Source organism: Eschrichtius robustus, chromosome 14 (assembly GCF_028021215.1).
Source record: "Eschrichtius robustus isolate mEscRob2 chromosome 14, mEscRob2.pri, whole genome shotgun sequence".
In the NCBI taxonomy this organism is placed as follows: Eukaryota; Metazoa; Chordata; class Mammalia; order Artiodactyla; family Eschrichtiidae; genus Eschrichtius; species Eschrichtius robustus.
In genome coordinates this window covers 75,066,896-75,092,569 of record NC_090837.1, presented here as the reverse complement: position 1 = coordinate 75,092,569, position 25,674 = coordinate 75,066,896, and the positions used below count along the sequence as shown (strand labels likewise).

The window sequence follows — 25,674 nt, the reverse complement described above, 5'->3', positions numbered from 1 at the left end:
CTTAGAATATATTCTACTTAATAGTCTACTAAGAATATACTTACATACAGTCAAACTACTATGTTCCAAAGCCACATGAAGTAATTCTTATGTCTGTATCCTTGTGTCATCATTCTGATACATCATTCAAGTCTGTTGTCAGGTTTTAGGGAATTCTTTTTAATTCTTGATTTAATTTTATTTTGGATTATATAAGGTATATGTTTCCAAAGTCAAAACTGTGTAACAAGGTGTACCTAGGAAGGTCTTGCTTTCATCCCTATTCCCTCTTCTTGTTTCTTCCCTTCTTCTAAAGGTAACTATTTTTATTTGTATTATTTTTAGTTTATTCTTCCAGAGGTTTGGTTTGGTTTTGTTTTTTGTTTTGTTCTGTTTGCATACACACACTCTCTCTCTTCCCTAAGTCCTTTGTTACTCAAGAGATAACATACTGTGTGTACTGTTCTACACCTTGCTGTATAAACAGTAAGTCCCAGGGGTCACTTCATCTTAGTGTAAAGCCATCTTCATTGCTTTTCCCTACTGCATAGTATTCCGTTATATGGACATACCATAGTTTATTGATGGACATTTTGTTTTCTTTCACTGTTGCAAATGATGCCATAACGAAGAGCCTTGTGCATATGCTGTTGCATAGTTGTGCAGATGTACCTTTGTAATCACTTCCTAAAGGTGGGATTTCTGAGTCAAAGTGCAAATGCCCATTTAGTTTTTCTGTGTATTGTCAAATGCTCCTCCAATGAGGTTGTACCATTTTGCATTCCCACTAACATAACATGAGAGTTCCAGTTTTCCTACAATCTTGCTAATAGAATATATCATTAGTTTTTCTAATTTTTGCATTTTTGTCACAGATTGTCTATTTTCTTAGAGAATTGTACGAAGAATTTTAATTGAAATGTCCTACATGTCTGTAGTTGCAGTCCTTTTATCTTCCCTAATGTTTTATATTTGTCTTTTTCCTCTTTTTCCTGATGAGCATTTTGTCTATCTTTTGTTTGCTTTTAAAAGGAGCAAATTTATTTATTTATTTATTTACTTATTCTCTTGTGGTTTTTTTTATTTTCTTATTTATTCATTTAGGTTTTTATTTTTTTCTGTCCTGCTTTCTGTGGGTTTATAATGTTTACTATTTAAATTTTACTTATTTACTTATGGATGACTATGAGGCTGTGCCTTTTCTGTAAGTACGCCATTGGTTGCACCTCTGTTATTGATTAGCATTTTTCAGTTCAAGAGATTTACATTTTCATGTATTCAAAGCTGTGTGTTTTTTCTTTTAGGAACTCTGGATTTTTTTTCCCCAAATTTTGAAAAGCCTCCCTGTCTTCACTATCTCATCCCTGGGTCAAGATTATGAAAATATTTACCTGTATATTTTCTACCACCTTAAGATTTATTTTTCACCTTTCAGTGTTCTAGCATTCTTTTTGTTGAGAGGAATGAATTAGAGATCTTGCCTTTACTTTTTTTCTATTTAATTATTACTCAGTTAACCCAGTAACAATGATTCAATTATTTATCCCCTCTGATATGAAATTCCATATAATTTACTGAATTCCCATGTATACTTGGATATATTTCTGGATTCTTTTTCTTCCGATGTTCTTTTGAAAGGAGCAAATATATTTCTATGGTACCATTTCTAATATATTAATTAATAAAGCTTTGTGTACTATGTATCGTTCTGTTAGAAAATGTCTTCCCTTTGCTGTTTTTCAAAATTGTAGATAGTAGTTCCAAAGTTCACCCTTAACTTTCAGTCTCTGCTATCTCCTTTCTGTTTCTCATGCCCTTGGCACTCTGACTAGCAAGTAACATGCCTGAATCTCTACCTCAGTAGGTTTTCAGAATGTGCTCCCTGGACCTCTCTGGGTATTCTTCACCATCTCTTCTCCTAGAGCTACTTGAAGTTCTCCAGTGCTGTTCTTTAGCCAGAAGTGTTTTTCCTTCTCTCTTTGGGTACTTCTCAGCTGGAAGGAGCCCTAAAGGTCCTCTTTGTACTAAGGGAAGTCCTGAACTCATCTGCCTTGACCTGTGAGGCCTACTTGATCTAGTTTCACCTCTTGTTACTCCTTTCTTATATTTGACATTCTAGCCAAACTGGATGTCCCTACCATTCCATGGTCCACTTCACTATTAGGCCTTTTGTACATGCAGTTCCTTCTGCCTATCCACCTCTCCTACCAACTTGTACAGGAATCTGCCTATTAATAATAAGTAGTCATAGTAACTACCAGGTAATGAGCACTTTCCATCTGCTAGGCAAGACAGCAAATGTTGTTAAGGACATTGTACTGTTTAATCACATCCTATAAAACAGGTAATATTCTAATTTTTCAGATGAGAAAGCTGAGGCTCAAAGAAATTCAGTAAATTGCCCAAGGACACACAGCTAGTAAGTGCTAAAGCTGGGGTTCAAATTTAGGCCTGACTCCAGAGCTTATGTTCCTAACCACTCTGCTGTACTTCCTCTGGGAAGCCTCTTTCTCCTGCCTGCCCCCGCATCAACCCCCAAGTGTTCCCATAGCACCGAATACTTCTCAGGGTGTATCTCCTCTAGATGATAACCTATGTAAAGGTATGGACATGTCTGGAGCACTACTCTGTCCCCAGCATTTACCAAATCATATATTCTGTTTTACTTATGGACCATATAACTTATTTTATGTGTCTCATAATTTTCTGTTCAATGCCAGTCATTGTGTATAGCACAGCAGAGTCTAAAGCAAAAAGTATTTATGACTGTAAATGGTCACACCTCTGCTGCTAGGCTGCTAACAGGGAGTCAGATCATTCTAGTTAGGACTGGAGTTGGGTTTGGGTTTTGTATCTTCATTGTACCACCAACTTCAAATTTCCCCAGCAGTTGTTACCTGTGCTTAAAGAGTGGGCCTGGGTTTGTTTGTTTGTTTGTTTTTTCAGTGTTCCTTTATCATACTCTGCTTTCAGCAGTCCTTGCAGTGGAGTTAGAGAAGAGAAGGAATATTTCTATTGTCCTGGTCCAGCCTCAATCTTGAGGAGTCCTTGGGTGCATCCAGGTCTTAGAGATAGGGCTTTCTCAGCATCTTTGCTCCTCCTCCCCTTGGCAACCAGACTCTGCCTCGTATCTGTGGTGGGCCTTGAGTGGGAGTTTTCTGCCCCTTCCCCAGTGACAGCAGACCTCTGCTTGGTATTGGTATAGGTATGGGATCCTGGCCCCAACCCTAGTGTTAGAAGGTTTTTGCTTCTATCCCTCCACCAGCAAGAATGGATCTTTGCCTGTGTCTTGGGGGTGAGAGGGTTTCTTGCTTCTCTTCAGAGGCAGGTGGGTTATGTTCCTACTTCTCCCCTAGAAGCAGTGGAAATTTGCCTGTGCTCTAGGCCGAAAGGGTTTGCTGTCCCGATAGCTTAAGGCTTTTGCTTAGCATGAGAAGAATGTCTGGGAAGTTACGGAGTCTTGGTGCCTGCCCCCAGCTGCAGCTGGTCACCTTCTGCAAGCTTGAGCCAAATACAGGGGCTCATGAGCACCCGGTTGAGTCCAGTGGAAAAGAACTTTTGGTTGAGTGCAAACTCCACTGTATCTGAGTTTCTCGCTTTCCAGACTGAAACATTAGACCACACTTAGCTTTTAAGAATTCATTAAAGTTTTAGCCGATTTCTTCTTACCCATTTCTGTGGAGACCACCTCTTCTGCCTGCACTCTGCCAAAAGCGAGGGAGTGCTTGTGTTCCTTCCTTCCTTAGAGGGACTTGTCCCTCTTGGGAATTCATTTCACTTCATTACCTTGCAGAACTATTCTCTGATGACCTTAAGAAGACTTTTGACTTGTTAAATTATCTGGCTATTCCTCCTTGTTAGGGTAGGAGATGACATTCTTTGCAGCTTTCCACATCCTAAGCAGAAGTCAGTCTGAGTCCCTTAATGCTTCCCTGCATTGCCCAAAGAGCCCATTAGTTTTACATTTGAGGCCCAGAAAGGGACTTGTCCAGTCTATGGCAAAACTGAGACTAGAACCCATTCTAGAACTTCTCTCTACGAACTTGTAGCTACCTCTCTTTTTCCTTTTTCTAAATATCAGCGCTACAGCTTTCTTTTTATTTTTTTTTTTAATTTTTATTGGAGTATAGTTGCCTTACAATGTTGTGTTAGTTTCTACTGTACAGCAAAGTGAATCAGCTATACATATACATATATCCCCTCTTTTTTGGATTTCCTTCCCATTTATGTCACCACAGAGCACTGAGTAGAGTTCCCTATGCTATATACACTAGGTTCTCATTAGTTATCTATTTTATACATAGTATCAATAGTGTTTATATGTCAATCCCAATCTCCCAATTCATCCCACCCCCCCCCTTGCCCCCTTGGAATCCATACGTTTCTTCTCTACATCTGTGTCTCTATTTCTGCTTTGTAAATAGCTCTCTTATATGTGATTCTTTACTGCCCTTCTTAGCACCACCTACCCTTCTTCCCAAGAATGAATGAAAAAAGGGCACCAAGCATCATTAGGTCTCTGACGTTCATGTGAAATCCCTGACATACAACTTAGAGATTATTTCCCTTCTGTGCCTTAACAATATCAAAGATAATTAACAAACACTGAAAAAAATGAGTTATAGAAGAGTCAGTAGGTTCCTTGGTTTAGAGACTGATTATTTTCAAACTTAGCCTTATACATTTTTATTCTCAAAGTTTGTTGGGATTTTTTTTTTCCATTGTAAACGAACAGTGACACTATTTTAGGTGCTGCGATAATCTAAAGTAAATTCTGAATTTTACTGAAGTTTGAGGTCACCCTAAGATTTTTCTACATTAGTTACATTTTTGGTTAGTCTAATAAAATTTGCTTTCTAAATTCAGTATTTTCTACATTCTTTAAGGAAGCTAGGACTAGGAAGGGATTTTTTACATCTCACAAGCACTTATTTTTGCAAATAAAAAATGCAACTCAGGTTAAGTGGTTACCTAAAGTCACACAGCTAGTTACTGTTAGAATTGGAACTGGAACTGGGACTCTTGTATCTCAGAGTGGGGTGATGGGAGGCACTCAGTACAATGTCAAAGCCATTTTTAAAAAGGCAATACATCTTCATAGAGAATTATTTTACTTAGATATTACTTTTTATAGGATCTGGAAGGACATTGGTTTTATAATAAAACACCAATGTATTTTGGGTTTGTTTTTTTTTTAAGATTTTTTTCACGTGGACCTTTTTTTTTTTTTAACATCTTTATTGGAGTATAATTGCTTTACAATGGTGTGTTAGTTTCTGCTTTATAACAAAGTGAATCAGTTATACATATACATATGTTCCCATATCTCTTCCCTCTTGCGTCTCCCTCCGTCTCACCCTCCCTATCCCACCCCTCTAGGTGGTCACAGAGCACCGAGCTGATCTCCCTGTGCTATGTGGCTGCTTCCCACTAGCTATCTGTTTTACATTTGGTAGTGTATATATGTCCATACCACTCTCTCACTTTGTTACAGCTTATCCTTCCCCCTCCCCATATCCTCAAGTCCATTCTCTAGTAGGTCGGTGTCTTTATTCCCATCTTGCCCCTAGGTTCTTCATGACCTTTTTTTTTTTTTTCTCTTAGATTCCATATATATGTTAGCATACAGTATTTCTTTTTCTCTTTCTGACTTACTTCACTCTGTATGACAGACTCTACGTCCATCCACCTCACTACAAATAACTCAATTTCGTTTCTTTTTATGGCTGAGTAATATTCCATTGTATATATGTGCCACATCTTCTTTATCCATTCATCTGTCGATGGACACTTAGGTTGCTTCCATGTCCTGGCTATTGTAAATAGAGCTGCAATGAACATTTTGGTACATGACTCTTTTTGAATTATGGTTTTCTCAGGGTATATGCCCAGTAGTGGGATTGGTGGGTGGTATGGTAGTTCTACTTTTAGTTTTATAAGGAACCTCCATACTGTTCTCCATAGTGGCTGTATCAATTTACATTCCCACCATCAGTGCAAGAGCGTTCCCTTTTCTTCACACCCTCTCCAGCATTTATTGTTTGTAGATTTTTTGATGATGGCCATTCTGACCGGTGTGAGATGATATCTCATTGTAGTTTTGATTTGCATTTCTCTAATGATTAATGACGTTGAGCATTCTTTCATGTGTTTGTTGGCAATCTGTATATCTTCTTTGGAGAAATGTCTATTTAGGTCTTCTGCCCATTTTTGGATTGGTTTGTTTGTTTTTTTGATATTGAGCTGCATGAGCTGCTGGTAAATTTTGGAGATTAATCCTTTGTCAGTTGCTTCATTTGCAAATATTTTCTCCCATTCTGAGGGTTGTTTTTTCATCTTGTTTATGGTTTCCTTTGCTGTGCAAAAGCTTTTAAGTTTCATTAGGTCCCATTTGTTTATTTGTGTTTTTATTTCCATTTCTGTAGGAGGTGGGTCAAAAAGGATCTTGCTGTGATTTATGTCATAGAGTGTTCTGCCTATGTTTTCCTCTAAGAGTTTGATAGTGTCTGGCCTTACATTTAGTTCTTTAATCCATTTTGAGTTTATTTTTGTGTATGGTGTTAGGGAGTGTTCTAATTTCATACTTTTACATGTACCTGTCCAGTTTTCCCAGCATGTGGACCATTTTTAAAGTCTTTATTGAATTTGTTACAATATTGCTTCTATTTTTATGTCTTGGTTTTTTTTGGCCGCGAGGCACATGGGATCTTAGCTCTCCAACCAGGGACTGAACCCACATGCCCTGCATTGGAAGGTGAAGTCCTAACCACTGGACTGCCAGGGCAGGGAAGTCCCAACACCAGTGTATTTTGGAGAATGGAAGTGAACACTATTTCTTGATACAAAGCCTTGCATTTTTAAAAACAATATGAAAAACTCCAAGCTCGGGTGTGTGCTTCCTCTCTTCTGCCAGTGGGAGGGCCTGGGGAGGGGTAAGAAGCACTGTTAGGCACCCCACTTGCTGCCCAGTATGAGTAGCCTGCTAAGGGTAACTGCTTGTTGGGGGCTGCAGCCTACCTGGATTTCAATCAGAATGTTCCTTTTTTGTGTGTTCTCTGGCTGTTTTCCAGGTATGGGAAAACATGTGAAGTTAGCCCATGGCCCCTGGCAGCCACCATTATCTTGCCTTTCTGCCACCAGTAAGCATGTTTTAAATAACAGCCTTCCCAGGGTTCTAGCTTAGGCTTGTGGGCCACATTCAGACCCTGTCCAAGGAATGGAGAAAATGACCACATCGTTTTACCCAAGTTGGTGGTGCTAGAGGACAGCCTTCTGCCCTCCCCCTTCCTCCCCTCTGCATCATCTCCTCTGGTCACAGGATTGATTCTTCAGCTGTGATTTTGCATGTAATAGAAAGCTAGTTCTCACTATCAGAAGCTCGATATTCTGGAACAAATCCAGTGCTGGCTGGAAATAACATGGTGGTCACAAAGCTTTTCATCGTGTGTGCCAGTGAATTTTAACAACATAGAGATAACAAGACTCCATCACCGAATGATTGGCTTTGAAGGCCATTTGCGCGTTAACTTTAAAAAGAGTTTTGCTTATGGGCTTCCTCCCCCCTCTTCCCCACTTCGGCAAAGTCCCATTAATTTTGTTGAAGGTTTTATTTTCTGCTGAAAATGCAGGAAATTTAGACAGCTCTCTTGGAATCCCCCCAAAACTAATACAAACAAGATACATATGCTTCTCTTAAGGAAACTAAAAATAAATTATTTGAAACTATTTAACTGTATAAATTCCCTCTTGAAAGGAAAAGGAAGTTTATATAATGAAGCAGCCATGACTGCTGTTGACAGGGTAAGATACTCCCACAACTGCCAGCTTGTCCGTTTGACGTAAATTCACTACTTAGCACAGATCATGTTCAGTGTTCATTACCACCATGCACAAAACCATCAGAAACATCTGAAAATGGAGCCATTTTCTCAGGGCCCTTGTTTTTACATTTGAGATTTTCTACAATAAAATAAGTCTGCCTTTTTTTTTTTTTTTTTTTTTTTTTTTTTGAGAAGAGAGTCTGTTTGACGAGGGATCCATTCCTGGAATGGAAGCTGTATGTACTAAAAAGAAAATACCATGAATGAAAAAGGCACAATATTCTCCACGTATTTTGCTTCTCTACCAATGAGCCATCTGATATTATCTCTGACAAAGCTAATTTTTGTTAGTTTTTTAAAACCTGTCTTTTTTAAAAAACTTATTCCATAAATGTAAGTCCATTTTTTTATACACTTCCCTAAAGGACCAGTTTTGTAAATTAATAAAAGTGTAATTTAGCAGTTATATCTAAAACTAAGAGATGCGATTCTTTGCAGTTATAGTAATTGCATTAATTTATCCACTTTGCAAAGGCAGTTATTTTTTGTGCTTTTTGTAATAATGTCTAAAATCTAAATGATTTACAGTGTTACATGTTAAAATAGATATTGTCAGAAAATTATAATCAACCACTCCCTAATTTAAACTTATTTTTAATTTCTAAATTATGTTTAATTTCTCATTTTTGTTTTATAATTGTTTTATAACATTAAAATATACAGGATGCTTCCTAGTATGATGACAATATGACAAAATATGATATCATATAAAATGTCTTTGCTGTAGCTTCTTACATTATATTTTCAGTTGATTTGAGTAATGTCAGAGAAGCTTTATGTCCTTGTCATTTAATTTGTAAATCTGCAGCTGAAAATAATCTTTAAAAGATAGCATTAGAATTAGGACTTGTCACAGAAACAATAAAAAAGAAGTTAAGTAAAATACCTAGTAACTCCTATAAGTGTAGGAGGGTTAGTATAACCCTTAAGGAGCTTCAGTCAGATTGGTTAATGCAAAGTGAAAACTAACGTGGAGGATCTTCCCTGGTGGGCCAGTGGTAAAGAATCTGCCTTCCAATGCAGGGGACGCAGGTTTGATCCCAGGTCGGGGAACTAAGATCCCACATGCCACAGAGCAACTAAGCCCGCGCACCGCAACTGTTGAGCTCAAGTACCTCAACAAGAGAGCCTGCGTGCTGCAAACTACAGAGCCCACGCGCTCTGGAGCCCGCGTGCCACGAAAACCCGCACGCCACGAAAACCCGCATGCCACAACTAGAGAGAAGCCCGAGTGCCACAACGAAGAGACCGCACTCCACAACGAAAGATCCCGCATGCCTCAACGAAGATCCCATGTGCCGCAACTAAGACCCGAAGCAGCCAAAAAATAAGGAAAATAAATAAATAAATAAGAAATATTAAAAAAAAAAAAAGAAAACTACCGTGGAGTATGCTTATTGACGTAAAGTTTCCAGTTTGTACTTCACCTGACTTGGGAATAAAATAAATGGTCAGTAGTTTGGTTTGGGTTTAAATGAGCAGGTGCCTATTTGGGAATTGAGTATATTACCCTGCTTGTTGCAGCAAATTACATATTAAAACATTGAGAATTAACTATCAATATGTTTGAAAGCAGAAATTGTAAGCTATCAAGAGGTAATTCATTTTTGATGTTTAAGTTTAATATATTAGGACTTAACATAAATGGGTGTGAATACCTGTGAACATAAAATTCTGCAGAAGCTAATATTCTGACTTGTATTACTACAGTAGTCATAACGTCGTACTGGGTTGCTCTTGGATGACTTTGAGAGAGAATTCTGAAACTCAAAGTCTCTTCTTCCTCTTCTACTAATTCAAGTACCAACGTGAGATGAAAATATAATTGAGAGAGCTATAGTCAAGATTATTTTGATAGTTCCCAATATGAAGGCTAATCCCTTCCCTTTGTTCCAAAAACATTAATGTAATAGATGAACTATAACAAGAGAACCTTTAAAACACATAGCCACACCCCAAAATGAGATAGATACTTCAGGATCAACCAGAAATAGAAAAAGCCATCAATGCAGATAGCAAGGTCTGAAGCAGTGAGGCTGCCAAGCTTCAGGCCTGGAAGGAGGCAGGAGTGGCTGGGAGCTCAACTGCTGCAGGGCAGGCGTAGCACTAAGGGGCCCAGTGAGAGGCAGCATGCTAGTGCCAGGTTCCCTGGTAGAAACTGAGAGCTGGGATAGACCACTTACTGAAAAGAGCCTGAAAAGAGGTACTAATAATGACGGTTAAGTTCTATGCCTAGGGAGGTGGGAGGACATAGAACCAGCCTCACGATGGGATCTTGAGCCCATTGTGAGGGATGTGGCTTGGTGACGGACCCTGCCCATACTGCCTTCAATGTAACTGCAGAGCAGCAGCCCTGAGATACCAACAATGAGACCTAGTTTCAGACTGGGGGCTCTAGAAAGCTGCTGCATGACCTGTAGATTTGGGGGGATTAAGCTACATCAGATGAGCCTACACAACCAAAGTTCCAAAATACATGCCAAAATCTAACTTAATACTAAGAAAGACAGCAAACATAGTCATGATCATAAGTAAGGTAAATTTATCCAAAGAGAATTAAAATTTAATAGGATAATTTTGAAAGCACTCTAAGTATTTTTAATACCCTCAAAGATAAATGAAGGATATAATATTCATTGAGATGAATAAATAATTATGAAATAAAAACAGGGAGAAATGAAATAAGAAGATGACTCAGAGAGCTATTAGAAAGCTTAGAATGAAAACTATAGTCATTAAAATTGAAAGCTCAGTAGACAAAATAAGTTCTAACCTGGGTACTATCAAAAAGGGTTAGTAAATTGGAAGGTAACGAGAAAAAATTATCCAGGTTATCTTTATGGAAGAGACTAGGTTGTCAGATGAAAAGTATGATCTGAATACTGAGCAGGATACATAAAGATAAATCAACACCTAAACACATGGTTGTGAAACTCAAGAGTGTTAAAGGATGAAAAGTAAATCTTAAAAGCTATCAAAAAGATTTTCTACAGTGGAACAATAGTTAGGTTTGCAATAAACTTCTCCATGACAAAAATAGATGCCAGAATAAAGTGAACCAGTATCTTTAAAGTGCAGAAGAAAGTAACTGTAATTCTAACTATAATTCTTATTTATATATAAGTTAAAATGTAATGTAAGAGTGAATGCAAAATCAAGACATATTTCAACCATACAAGGACTAAAAGAGTTTATTAGCCATAGACTTCACTGAAAGCACTACTAAAGGATGTACTTCAAATAGAAGAAGAATAGATCTGTAAAGAAGTGGAATGCGAGAAAGAGTGGTATACACTGAAATTCATCTGTAAATTTAGTTAACCATTGACTTTTTAAAAACCAATTTATGGGGTTTTTTAAAAGATGAAATTAAAAACCTAAGCTACTGTAACGAAACAAGGAAGAATGGGGTCAGGGGCTTTGCTGTTCAAGGAGAAGTGAAAGTATGTTAACCTCCTTAGATCTTGTTCAGGAGGTAGACAGCAGTATTTTTAAAGTTGGATGTGTATGTTAAAATTTTAAGGGCTACCCCTGTAAGAATAGAAATGCTATCTTTAGCCTGTAAACCAGCAGAGAGGAAAAGGAGGGGCCAGGATAACAAAAAGCTTTATTAATTCAACAGAAGCTGGAAAGGGAAGACAGGTTTGGAAGAGGTAAACTTATAAAGGATGGCAAACAAATATGGCAGGTTATACATTCCAGAGATGACGGCCACAACATCTTCTGCTTCATGTGCTCTTCTAGAACTTTGCCACTCCTCAATAAATAGTGTGTGGCACCATTTGGTAGTAACACTAAATGGCGGTGACAGTAAGTGATTTCCAACATTGACTCTCCTGGAACCTTCAACCTGTGAGGAAGCTCATGCAGCCCAGAAGAGACCATGCAAAGAAGAATCAAAGGCTCTGGTCCCCACCCACAGCTGTGCCCCCAGCTCACAGCCAGCACCAACTTGCCAGGCATATTATGATAGAGAGCTGTCATAAAAGTAGATTCTCCAACCGCCACTCAGGCAGCCCCATGTGAAGCCGTATGGAGCAGAGACAAACTGTTCCCACCAAGGCCAGCCCAAATTGTTAGCAAAACAAATGATTATTGCTATTCTAAGCTGCTAAGCTTCGAAGAGCAGGCATACCTCGGAGATAATTTCAGGTTCGGTTCTAAACCACTGCATAAAGCGAATATCACAATACAGTGTGTCACGAATTTTTTGGTTTCCCAGTGCATATAAAAGTTATGTTTACACTAAGTCTATTAGGTATGCAATAACATACTGTCTAAAAAAAAAAATGAGCATATCTTAATTAAAAATTACTTTATTGCTAAAAACTGCTAAGCATCATCTGACAATGAAGGGTTGCCACAGACCTTCAATTTGTAAAAAAAACACAGGATCTGTGAAGTGCAGTAAAATGAGGTATGCCTGTAGTTAGTTATACAGCAATAGATAACTGATATAAAGTCGCAAAACAAGATGGTAGGAATAAATTCCAAAGATATCAACAATAACAACGTAAGTGAATTAAACTCAAAAGTCAGACTATTAGATTAGATTTAAAAATTATAAAGCCTAGCAGCATAGTTGCTTTTAACCATATTTGTTTTCAGTAACACAGAAAGTTTGAAAATTAAAGATATACCTGGCAAATGGTAAACAAAATAAAGATGGTATAGCTATATATATATATATTTGGGCTGCATTGGGTCTTCATTGCTGCACGCAGGCTTTCTCTAGTTGCAGCAAGCAGGAGCTACTCTTTGTTGCAGTGCGTGGGCTTCTCATTGCGGTGGCTTCTCTCGTTGCAGAACACGGGCTTCAGTAGTTGCAGCACGCGGGCTCAGTAGTTGTGACACGTGGGCCCTAGAGCACACGGGCTTCAGTAGTTGTGGCGCTTGAGCTCAGTAGTTGCAGCGCGTGGGCTCTAGGACCCACAGGCTTCAGTAGTTGTGGCTCGCGGGCTCTAGAGCGCAGGCTCAGTAGTTGTGGTGCACAGGCTTAGTAGGTCCGTGGCATGTGGGATCTTCCCGGACCAGGGACCGAACCCGTGTCCCCTGCATTGGCAGGCGGATTCTCAACCACTGCGCCACCAGAGAAGTCCCAGCAATATTAATATCAGTAAAACATACACTTATGAATAAAGAGAAGCAATACATAATGATAACGTTTTTAAAAAGAGGCCAATCGTGAACCTACAGTCACTTTGAATACATGAATCACTCAGAGGAATTGATAAATACTTAATCACTGTGGGAAATTTTGACATAACGTTATTAAAAACTGATGACTCTTTCAGGCAGTGAATATTAAAAAGAACAATTACACTTGTTGGTGAGAAAATGAGAGCAGGAGCCTTCCTACATTGTCATTGTAAATAGGTTGTTATAGCTCCTTAAGCAATGTCTGGCAACATCTATTAACTTTACAAAACACAACCTTTTCAGCCATCCCTCTCCTGGAACCTCTCCCAGAGAAACAAGAGTGCCCATATATAAGAAGAGATCTACCAGGATGCTTATTGCAGCCTTGTTTATGGAAACAAGGAAACAAAATAAATCGGATGCCCATTAGTAGAAGGACTTTTTGATAAATTTTACATATTTAACGTGTACTATAAACCTGTAATACATTGTTACTGTTTCGTTTCTGAAATCAGTTTTCTTTTAGAATGATTTAAAATAAAAATGTCTCTATTTCCTTGTGTAGATCTACAGCTCTGTCTAGTTTCATATTCCTCCTGTCTGAAGAAATTCCTGTTAACGTTTCTTACAGTGTGGGTGTGCAAGTAATACATCATCTCAACTTTTTTTAGTCTGAGAAAGTATCTTACCTTCTTATTTGAAAGACATTTTTGCTAGTGATAGAATTCTTGCTTGACTCTGATTTCAGCACTCTAGTAGTGCTGCTCCATTTAGATTGGCTCGCATAATTCCTCGCGAGGAGTCTACCGTAGTTCTTAGCTTTGTGCCTCTGTATTTAATCTGTTTTTCCCTTGGGCTGCCTTCAAGATTTTCTCTTTCTCTCTGGTCTTCAGTAGTTTGAATATGATGCATCTCGTTGTGTGGTTTTTTTCTTGTCTGGGTCAGGGGGGTTGTTTAGGGAATACTCTGGAGTTATTCTGAGCTTCTTGGATCTGTTGTTCGATTCTTTTGTGATTTAAAAAAAAATGCTCAGCCATTATCTCTAAAAGATTCTTTCAAGTCTGCTGTTGAACTTGTCTAGATATTCTTTACTGCTATTACCTTTTTTTTTTTTTTTTTTTTAATTCTAACATTTCCACGTGTTACTTTCTTATAGTTGTTTTTTTTTTTTTTTTTTGCAATTTTTTAATTTTATTTTTGGCCACATGGGGTCTTCGTTGCTGCGTGCAAGCTTCCTCTAGTTGTCGCGAGTGGGAGCTACTCTTCACTGCAGTGCGTGGGCTTCTCATTGTGGTGGCTTCTCTTGTTGTGGAGTATGGGCTCTAGGTGCATGGGCTTCAGTAGTTGCGGCAGGTGCGCTCAGTAGTCGCAGCACGTAAGCCCTGGAGCACACAGGCTTCAGTAGTTGTGGCACAGAAGCTTAGTTGCTCTGTGGCACGTGGGGTCTTCCCAGACCAGGGCTCGAACCCGTGTGCCCCGCATTGGCAGGCAGATTCTTAACCACTGCACCACCAGGGAACTTCCCTCTTATAGTTTTCAACTCTGCTAAAATTCCCCATCAATGTAAGCATATTATAGACTCATAGTAGATTTTTGTATATCATAATTCTTTTAAATTCCCTATTTGATATTTTCAATATCTGTGTATCTCTGAGTCTGCTGATTACTTTGTCTCTTAGACATGGATTGTTTTTACTTGCTTTTTGTTTATCTCATAAGTTTTGATTGAATGCTGGACATTATGGTTAAAACAATGCAGGTGGAGGTAAATTGTATGGAAATAAGTATACCTTTTTGTCTGCTAGACCAGGGGTGGTAAACTTTTCTGTAAGGCACCAGCTAGTATTGTTTATTTTGTAGGCCATACAGTCTTTGAAGTGAAGTGTACTTTATCAGATATTAATATAGCCATCCCTACTTTCTTTAGGTTAATATTTGCATGTTATATCTTTTTCCATTCTTTTACTTTCTATCTAACTTTATTTAAAGTGAGTTTTATATTTGAAGTTTCCTATAGATTGCATGTAGTTGGGTCATGTGTTTTTTATCCACTCTGCCATTCTTTGGGTTTTAATGATTATATTTATACCGTATACAATGAATGTAATAATTGATATGTTAGAGCTTAAGTCTACCATTTTACTTTCTGCTTTCTGTTTGTTCCTTGTTTCTCATCTGTCTTATTTGACTGCCTTCCTGTGGTTACTTGAACATTTTTTTAGAATTCCATTTTGATATATCAGTAGTATTTTTGTGTATACTGTCTCCTTGTATAAATTCAGTCTAGGCATTTACATACATAACTTACCACAGTCTAGTCGTGTTGACATTTTACCAGTTCAAGTGAGATGTAGAAACCGTCCCCTATTTAAATCCCTTTGCTCTCCCTGGTTTATAATGTAATTGTCTTAGGTGTTCCTTTACATCCATTGAGAACCACATCAGACAGTGTTATAATTTCTGCTTCAGCTGTCAAACATAATTTAGAAAACCCAAGAGGAGAAGGAAAGTCTTGTATTCACCTGTGTTTTTGCTTTCCATTGTTCTTTCTTTCAAGAGAGATATTGATTGTTTACTTTGAGTTTTGCTCTTATAACTATTCCACATTCAGATTCCCAAAGACTGTTGACTCTGAGGAAGCAGAAACAAAACAGTAGGCTCTTTATCTGTAACTATGGACGTTGAAATGACAGTGCAGAAAAATGAGGTCGTATTCTGAATTAGACACTTTTCTTGGAATTGGTAAGACCCTACCACCACTTTGTACTGTGCAAGTCTAATGATTTAGGGTGATACAGTGATAAGAGTACAAATTAGGGTCTATTAATCAAAGGACTGAATAAGCTCCAAATTTCCTTCTAGATTGGCAAGTCTATAATTTATTAGGTGAAATTTATAATTATCACCATACTAAATTCAAAAGATTTTAAATCCTTTAGTAACTGGTAAACTTAATTCTAAAAATTCTTGACAGAAGTAATCTTGAAGAGTTCTTTTGCATGATCTTTCCAATGCTGTTTGAATTGCAAAGCAGTTGCCCTCATTCTAATTAATTCTGTGTCAAGGAGAAAAACACAGACTCTATATGGGGATTGTCTTTCTTTATCAGGCACAAGACCTAAATGTCATCGAAGAAGTGATTCGAATGATGTTAGAGATCATCAACTCCTGCCTGACAAATTCTCTTCATCACAATCCGAACTTGGTGTATGCACTTCTTTACAAACGAGATCTCTTTGAACAATTTCGAACGCATCCTTCATTTCAGGATATCATGCAAAATATTGATCTGGTAAGTGTAGATGGAGATATTTATTATGATTCTTTTTAAAATATTAAAGTAGAGAAAGTTTAACAAACCTTGATAAAAAACTGCAATAATTAGTCTCTTGAACGTTAACTCTATTTGCTGTCTATTCTGCTATAACAATTGTCACCTTCCGTATGTTTGTGTATGTATTATATACAGACATATATATACACGCACACATGTATATTTAGTAGAATTGAGATCATACTTTATATAGTTCTGTATTCTGCCATTTTTACTTAACATTATTAACATTTTTCTGTGATATCATCAATTCTTTGAAAATCTCACATTTCAGTATTTGTATAACCTGTATTATGGAGGTCCTAAAATATATTAACCCTTATCCCATTATTGCTCATTCGGTTGTTTCTCATATTTTGTATTAATTTATAATTATCAGTTTGTAAATACATCGTATCTCACCTTTTTTAGTTCTCTTTTTGAAGTAGTCTTAAAACTGGAATTGTACTAGTTTTTGCTGTCAGAGAGATCAGTATTTTCAAGACTCAACCCATGTCAAATTGCTTTCCAGAAGTATTGTACAATTAATGCATCTGTGTATCACCTTATAACTTCTACAAGTGATGTATGAGAGGATCTATCTCACTATACTTTTACAGCTTTATTATAATTATTTTAATATTTGTCCTTTTATATCAAAAATGGTATTTCATTATTGTTTTTAATTTTTATTTCTTTCATTATTAGTGTGATTGAACATTTTTCACAGGTCTATGAACTTTCACCTCCTGTCCTTTTTAGAAAGGTTTTTCTGCTAAACTTTCTATTGTTGTATTAGTGTTTCCCAGTTCAGTTTGATTCCACAAAAATCTCTTGCATAGCTAATCAGATTCATAATGCACAAGAGGAAACAGAAGAGGCACCATCCCTGTCCTTGTGTTACTTACATTTAGGGAGATTTTTAATAATTAAATTATTGCACACGTATGAATATATAATTTCCATCATAAGTAAGCACACATACACGCCTTCCTCCAGGGTGTACACCTCATAGTGGATCCGCTGCATAACATGTATCGTACCAAACCGTTTCCCTTGGAGTGCTGCCATTTTACTCTTCAGCTGGTGGTGTATAAGATTCCTGTTGCTTCACATCCTCATGAACACTTAGTTTGGTCAGTTTTGTAATAGCATCTCATTATAGTTTTAATTTGGATTTCCTCTTTTCTGACGCTAATTCAAGTCTTTTGCCGGTTTTTTCTACTGAGTTATTTATCTTTGTGTAGATTCTTTGTATGTTCTGGATTCTAGGCGTTTCTTGGTTATGTTTTGCAAATATCCAGTCACTAACACAAGTACAGACTTTCTGATGTAACTCTAAAACTCCTCTCAAAATAGTCAAACATCAAATTCTCAGCTCCATTCTTTTCTTGGAGCGCTGCTTCCAGCTCCAGCCAGGTTGTACGCTGGTTATCCTGCCGAGCTGCAGCATCTTCCTGGGAATTTCCTTCACCTGTTTCCTTTGGTTGATCTTGGCTCCTGTGAATTCTTCTTTCTTGGTTTACTGCTTCATGTTGGTGGAGCATATACTACAGTAGCTTTCTAGGGAAAGGGTGTATGTGAGGTAGGTTTTTTTATTTTTTAGTTTCTCATGTCTGAAAATGTTTTTCTTCGCTTTTTACACATGACCTGTTGTCTTGGGAAGCTTTTGGGATCTCTCTGTTATTGTGTCCTGAAATTTCATGGGGGTTTGCTGTGCCTTGGTCAATTGCACTTGGCGCTTGGAGGGTCCTTTGAGTCTAGAGGCTCATGCTCAGAACGTTCAAATACTCATTTTAATTATTTCTTCCCGGTTGTCTCTCTCTCTCTCTCTGTGTCCTGCTGTTTCCTCTCTATGAAACTCCTATTAGATGGCCATTTCCTTTTGAGCCCCTCCTGTCAATATCACTAAGTCTTATTTCTTGGACTGATCAGTGTCCTCATGTTAAGAGTCCTCCAGGCTCCTGCCTGGGGTCTGTAAGCCCATCTGTGAGGGTTTTAAAAGCTGAGGTAGAGAGAGGCTGGGTAAAATTGGGGGTGGGGAAGAGAGGGTGAGAGTGGCCTCTAAAGTGAAAACTCCCCGTCTTCTTTCAGGATAACAGCAATGCATAAATGGGGGCATGGACTCTGATCACATTTAAGATACTTAAGAGCATCTCTATCCATTCTCATTAAACCAGTTTACCCAAGTAGGTTAATTTTTGCTCATCCCAGTAGAGTCCTGTGTACTTGTTCGGTACTTAATTGAAATCAGCTTTGAACTATAACCAGGCTCCCCATTCCAGACTCTTAACACATAGTTCTGTAAACTGCTGAATACTCTGGAATCCACACAATTACATGAGTTTAACTACAACTATGTATACTGTTGCAGATCTGTTCATTGATGTGCTCCATATCACTGCTGTGTAATGATGGCAGGTAAACAGCAATAAAAATTAAAACTCTTTGCTGTCAGCATGAAAGGATGCTCAACATCACTAATCATTAGAGAAATGCAAATCAAAACTACAGTGAGGTATCACCTCACACCAGTCAGAATGGCCATCATCAAAAAATCTACAAACAGTAAATGCTGGAGAGGGTGTGGAGGAAAGGGAACCCTCCTGCACTGTTGGTGGGAATGTAAATTGATACAGCCACTATGGAGAACAGCATGGAGGTTCCTTAAGAAACTAAAAATAGAACTACCATATGACCCAGCAATCCCACTACTGGGCATATACCCAGAGAAGACCATAATTCCAAAACCGTCGTGTACCACAATGTTCATTGCAGCTCTATTTACAGTAGCAAGGTCATGGAAGCAACCTAAGTGTCCATCGACAGATGAATGAATAAAGAAGATGTGGCACATATATACAATGGAATATTACTCAGCCATAAAAAGAAACGAAATTGAGTTATTTGTAGTGAGGTGGATGGACCTAGAGTCTGTCATACAGAGTGAAGTAAGTCAGAAAGAGAAAAACAATACCGTATGCTAACACATACATATGGAATCTAAAAAGAAAAAAAAAAAACGGTTCTGAAGAACCTAGGGGCAGGACAGGAATAAAGACGCAGTTGTAGAGAATGGAGTTGAGGACATTGGAGGGGGAAGGGTAAACTGGGACGAAGTGAGAGAGAGAGTGGCATGGACATGTATACACTACCAAATGTAGAACAGATAGCTAGTGGGAAGCAGCCACATGGCACAGGGAGATCAGCTAGGTGCTTTGTGACCACCTAGAGGGGTGGGATAGGGAGGGTGGGAGGGAGACGAAAGAGAGAGGGGCTATGGGGATATATGGGCTATGGGGATATATGTATATGTATAGCTGATTCACTTTGTTATATAGCAGAAACTAACACAACCATGTAAAGCCATTATACTCCAATAAAGATGTTAAAAACAAAACAAAACAAAACAAAAACCTCTTTGCTGTCAGTTTAATTAGCGTTTTCATGAGCTTTCCTTAAGTCACCTCAACTATATACCTAATGGTTGCAGCTATAGCAAATTATTTTGCCACACACACTCTTGTCATTTTCCTAAACTATTATCAGTATTATTTAGATATCGTTAACAGAACTGGGGCAGCTGGGTACTATTGTCATCCTTGCAGTTAGGATAAAGCAGAAACATCATTTCAAATGAGCATGTTTATATCTTAGAGTTAGACTTGACATTTATATTCTTTAAATTCTCACCATTATGAACCAGTACTCCCATGTAGATGTGTTGATATTTAGGATGTGTGAGAGCATCCCCAAGCTGCTTCCCAAATATTTCTTCTCTGGCCCCATGTCCTTCTTGTTTAATGGGAAAAGCGCCTCCTTTTAAAATTGATAAGTAGTGGTAACAAGAGTATGAAACAAATGATTGCCCAAGGGACATCCATCAGAGCTTATTTCTACCTTTTTCTGTTGGCCAGATGCTTTTTGACAACGAGGTAGTCAACTAACTAAGATCCTGCAAGCCGCGCAGTGCGGCCAAAAAAAATTAAAAAATAAAAAATAAAATAAAAAGCCATTTCTAGCCAGCCTGTTCACGAATTTGTCCAAATTCACTTCTAGTTTCTTGCTTGTACCATTTTGGGGAGTAGAATACTGAGATTAAGATTCACTGTGCATGTGAGGAAAGGTTCAACAAAACCCTTTTCTCTTTTACATGGGAAATTGGCCTCGGGTTAAGCTGCTTTTAGCTCTGTTCCTTGGAAATCTGATGAAGGTGGAATGTCAGCCATGTTACTAGGTAACACTGCTGTAATAAAACGAGAATATGATAGAATGACATTTGAATGGTAAGTTGAGTCTGGACTGAAAGGACTATATAGCTTTGGGCTTCCCTGAGTGAAAAAATTCATAGCCAGGCATGTCCTTTTCAGGGACCTAGAAGCTGAGACTATCACAAGGGGTATTGGTTTCTGTTTGGGACATGGCTTCTAAGCTAGGGTGGCTATTGGATCTGCCCATGGTAGTCTCAGTCTCTCACACTGGCGCTATCATTTGAGGGTCCAAAGACCAGCCCTGAGACTGCTGTGAGTATTCCCAGGGAAAACCAAAGCCTGGGGCTGTGCTGTTGGCATGCTCTTTTTCCTGGCCTTCTGTCCTTTTAAGTTAATCTTATGCCCAGTGTGGCCTATTACACTCTTTTTTTTTTTAAATATTTAAAACTTTTTATTATGAAAAATTTCAAGTGTATACAAGGTAAACAGAGACCGCTATTATGTTCTTGAGCCTCTCGATGTCTAATTGGGTCTAAGCCTACCACCCAGGAAAAAGCACTGAAGTGCTAAAATAATATCTTCTTATAATACTTATAAATTTATCTCTTTCACATTCCAGGGTGGAGGATATCCTGGTTTTTCCAAGGTTTATCCAGATCTTTGAATTATAGAACTATCCAATACATCCTTTTTTAGCTTTCATATTTCTAACCTGCGTCATCCTAATCGTTTTAGTCTGCCCTTATGGCAAACCCCTGCCCCTTGTCTCATAACTTTTGCCGTTCTCTGGACCTCTCTGATTTCAGTTTCTTTCTTCATTCCTTCCTGTCTTTTTTCTCCTTTTACCCTTTCCTTCCTTCCTTCCTCCCTTCCTCCCTCCCTCCATTCCTCCTCCTCCCCCTTCTCTCTCACTCACTCATTCTACCTTTCTTTCTCTGGATAGTCACCTGAACTGTGCACAATATATGTCAGATAATCTATATCTGCAGTGTATCGGAAATGTTTTCTCTTTAATTACCAATACCTCTTTTCATAATAGTGCATTTTTTTCTTTTTGTTTCTGATAAAAGACTAACCAAAGTTTCTTTTTTCCTGTGGTCATAACTGTAATAGATGATAAATGATCATGTTGTAATACATTGTTTGGATTATTTAGTTTTAAATGTTTAAACCACATCAAAAACCATTTGCTCCTTTTCTCTTCATCTCATCATTAGCGTTGCTAGCTTTTATTGCATGCTTGCTAAGCATTTACATGCATGATCTCTCTTAATCTTCATTAAAAAACAAACTTGGAAGTACATTTCATTTTAATTTTCAATTACAGTTAAAGAAACCAGCTTAGAAAGATTTAACTTGCTTGTGATCACATATTCAGAAAGTGATAGAGCCAGAACTCAAACCGAGGCAGTTTGATAATAAAACCCTTGTTTGTAGTCATCATGCCTGACTACTATCCCCATTCACTAAATGTTCCTACAGTTTCTCATTGGTTTGCCTATTCACTGCCTGAAAACATCTGAAAACAAACCCGGAAATTTACTTTCTCCTTCAAGTTCACTTCTAATAATGTCAAATCAGTCTTTACTCCACCAGTGGTGAAAGTGATGTTCCCTTCTTAGTAACCCGGCTGTTGACATCCTTAAAAATAACCCTGAAGGACCATATTGTTTTTTGAAAGGACACACACGAACCATGCAAAGGATTTAAACTACATCCATTTGAAACTTAGTCTCCTTTGCAAGAGGTGAAAATTAGAGTAAAGATGAGGAAATAGAAAGGACCTCACTTGTTTTTCTCACAGTATATCACCACATGGAAATAAAAGCAGGGTGTTAAACTGGATTTACATCCAGTGCTCACTTTCCTGTCCTTGTCAGTAGTTGGCCACTTACTGACACTCCAACTGTACTCGTGAAAAATGCAATCTCTGGGTAAACATTTGGCTGTGTGCTGTTGTGTAGTTCTTAAAACTAGATAAATATATGCCGAAACATTTTTGAGTCCCTACTAAGTGCTGGGAATGAGGCTAAGTACCTTTACATGATATTACTCATTTATTCTTCTTAAACCAGTAAACTAGTTACAGTTATCCCACTTTACAGATAAGGAAACCAGCAGGCTGAGAGAAGCCTTCCCAGGTGATTTTAACACAGATCCCCACCTAAGAATCATTCCTCTTAGGGAATTCCCTGGCCATCCAGTGGTTAGGACTTGGCACTTTCACTGCCGGGGCCTGGGTTTGATCCCTGGTCAGGGAACTAAGATCCCACAAGCCATGCAGCAATACGAAAAAAAAAAAATCCTCTTAAATAGTGATCACATGTTTGCGTAGGGCTTTATCATTGAGGGCTATTTGCATACGCCATATGTCATTTGACCCTTAAATTATCCTCGTGAAGGAGGCAGAGCGAGTCTTCAGAGGTGAAATGGTTGGCTCAAGGTCACTTAGCTAGTAAATCACTCAGCCTTGAATCCGGATCTTCTCATTATAAACTCCATATTTTCAACATTCACTTGGATAAACCTAAATAAGATTCCAAATGAGCAGATTTTCCAACAACTTTTTGTTGAATACTATCATCTAAAATAGCGTTGGACACACTGGAGATTCATTCAAAATCATTTTAAACTCTTTTTTACATATTTTGAAAAGAATACCATGAGAAAGATATAAATAACATCTCTACTTTTGCCTCTTTCAGCACTTTACCTTCTCCTTCCCTCCCCTAAATGCTCCTGCTGAAATCTTGGCTTAAGCAAACCTTTGCTATTTCTTCTTTCAGGGAGTTAACCTTGAAAAGTGTTGGTAGAGGAGACTATGAATCTACTGTTATTTTTAGCTGACAGGGAGTTGAGAGTTGATGTTTTTCATTAAGACATTAAGCAATGTTGAATGTCTGAGACAGGAGTGACTAACCTTGGAGTACTTTTAACTTCTGCCGAAGGAGTTAGACATGTGCTTTCAGGTAGCCAAATTACTGTTAGCCACTGGTACATAACCCTCCATTCTAACTCATAAGATGATATGATCTGGCTGAATTAAGCAACAGGACAAAATAGAAATACCAAACCGAACAAGAGAGGGCGTGAAAGAAATTTCATGGCTGAATATAAGTATAGGACAGAGACAGTGAACAACAGTAGTTTTGTGGTATGGTAAAGGCAAGAACTATTTTTTTTATCTCTTGACAGTGTAAAGTTTACACTAGGTTTTCTGTATTTGCAGACCTGACCGTTCTTATTGAGCTCCAAACTAGCTCATTCAGTTGCCTATACAACAGTCCCACAAATGTCGAACAAGGTTAAATGAGAATTCATTATTTTCTTCAAAAAAAATCAAACACAAAATGAATCTGCTTTTTTTTCTGCAGTCTGCCTTAGCTCTGTAAATGACATCAATATCTACCTAGTTGCGTATGCCAAAATGCCAAAAAAGAAGAAGAAAGAGGAATAGTTAGTGCTACTTGGAATAGGGTTGGGATATTGCAAATCTAAAGACTGCAGTCAGAGAAGACCTCTCTGAGAAGGTACATTTGAGCTCAAACTTGAAGGAGGTAGACCATGAGTTGTGCAGATACCTGGGATCAGGTGGGGTAAAGATGGGAGCATGTCTTTGTCTCCCTCTGGAGCAAAAGGTAGACACTCTTACTGACCATTAATAAGAGATTTGGGTTCCCTAAGCTCAGAGTTCTGTTGCTATAATATAACCCACGACATTTGCAGGGGTCATCTGTTCATCTTCAGATCACTTTGTGCAGCCCCACTTACATCAATGGACATATCATCCAGACAGAAAATCAGTAAGAAAACACTGGCCTTAAGTGGCACATTAGATCAAATAAACTTAATAGATATATATAGAATATTTCATCCAGAAGCAGCAGAATACACATTCTTTTCAAGTGCACGTTGAACATTCTCCAGGGTAGACCACATGCTAGGCCACAAAACAACTGTCAGTAAATTTAAGAAAATTGAAACCATATCAAGCATCTTTTCCAACCGCAATGCTGTGAGACTTGAAATCAACTACAAGAAGAAAAAAATTGCAAAAAAACACAGACACGTGGAGGCTAAACAATATGCTACTGAACAACCAAAGGGTCACTGAAGAAATCAAAGAGGAAGTTTTTTTTAATCCTGGAGACAAATGAAAATGGAAACACAATGACCCAAAATCTATGGAACAGCAAAAGCAGTTCTAAGAGGGCAGTTTATAGCAATACAAGCCTACTGCAGAAAACAAGAAAAATCTCAAATAAACAACCTCGCCTTACACCTAAAGGAATTAGAGAATGAAGAACAAACAAAACTCAAAGTTAGTAGAAGGAAAGAAATCCTAAAGATCAGAGCAGAAATAAATGAGATAGAGACTGAAAAAAATAGAAAAGATCAGTGAAACTGAGAGTTGATTCATTGAAAAGATAAACAAAATCGATAAACCTTTAGCCAGACTCACCAAGAAAAAAAGAGAGAGGGCCCAAATCAATAACATCAGAAACAAAAAAGGAGAAGTTACGACTGATACCACAAAAATACAAAGGATCGTAAGAGACTGCTACAAACAACTGTATGCCAATAAAATGGACAACCTAGAAGAAATGGACAAATTCCTAGAAATGCACAGTGTCTCAAAAGTGAACCGGGAAGAAATAGAAAATATGAACAGACCAATTACAAGCAATGAAATTGAATCAGTCATTTTAAAGCTCTCAGCAAACAAAAATCCAGGACCAGATGGCTTCACAGGTGAATTCTACCAGACATTTAGAGAAGAGTTAACACCTGTCTTTCACAAACTATTCCCAAAAATTGCAGAAGAAGGAACACTTCTGAACTCATTCTGTGAGGCAGCATCACCCTGATACCAAAACCAAAGACATCACAAAAAAAGAAAATTACGGCCAATATCACTGGTGACCATAGATGCAAAAATCCTCAGTAAAATATTAGCAAACTGAATTCAACAAGACGTTAAAAGGGTCATACACGATGGTCAAGTGGGGTTATCCCAGGGATTCAAGGATAGTTCAATATCTGCAGTATGGAGATTCCTCAAAAAACGAAAACTAGGGCTTCCCTGGTGGCGCAGTGCTTGAGAATCTGCCTGCCAATGCAGGGGACACGGGTTCAAGCCCTGGTCTGGGAA

At 38.1% G+C, this 25,674-nt stretch overlaps 1 protein-coding gene across 3 annotated transcripts in view; it reads left to right on the top strand.

Annotated features, from left to right (window-relative positions):
* DYM (dymeclin) overlaps nt 1-25,674 on the top strand; it is a 385,877-nt gene that overhangs the window by 293,805 nt on the left and 66,398 nt on the right. For 2 of the 3 annotated variants that reach the window (XM_068563051.1, XM_068563052.1), the window contains one exon: nt 16,108-16,290. The exons of the other annotated variant lie outside the window; for it this stretch is intronic. In XM_068563051.1, coding sequence (XP_068419152.1) covers nt 16,108-16,290 — 183 coding nt within the window. The remainder of the gene's footprint in view (nt 1-16,107; nt 16,291-25,674) is intronic. 3 annotated transcript variants of the gene reach the window in all.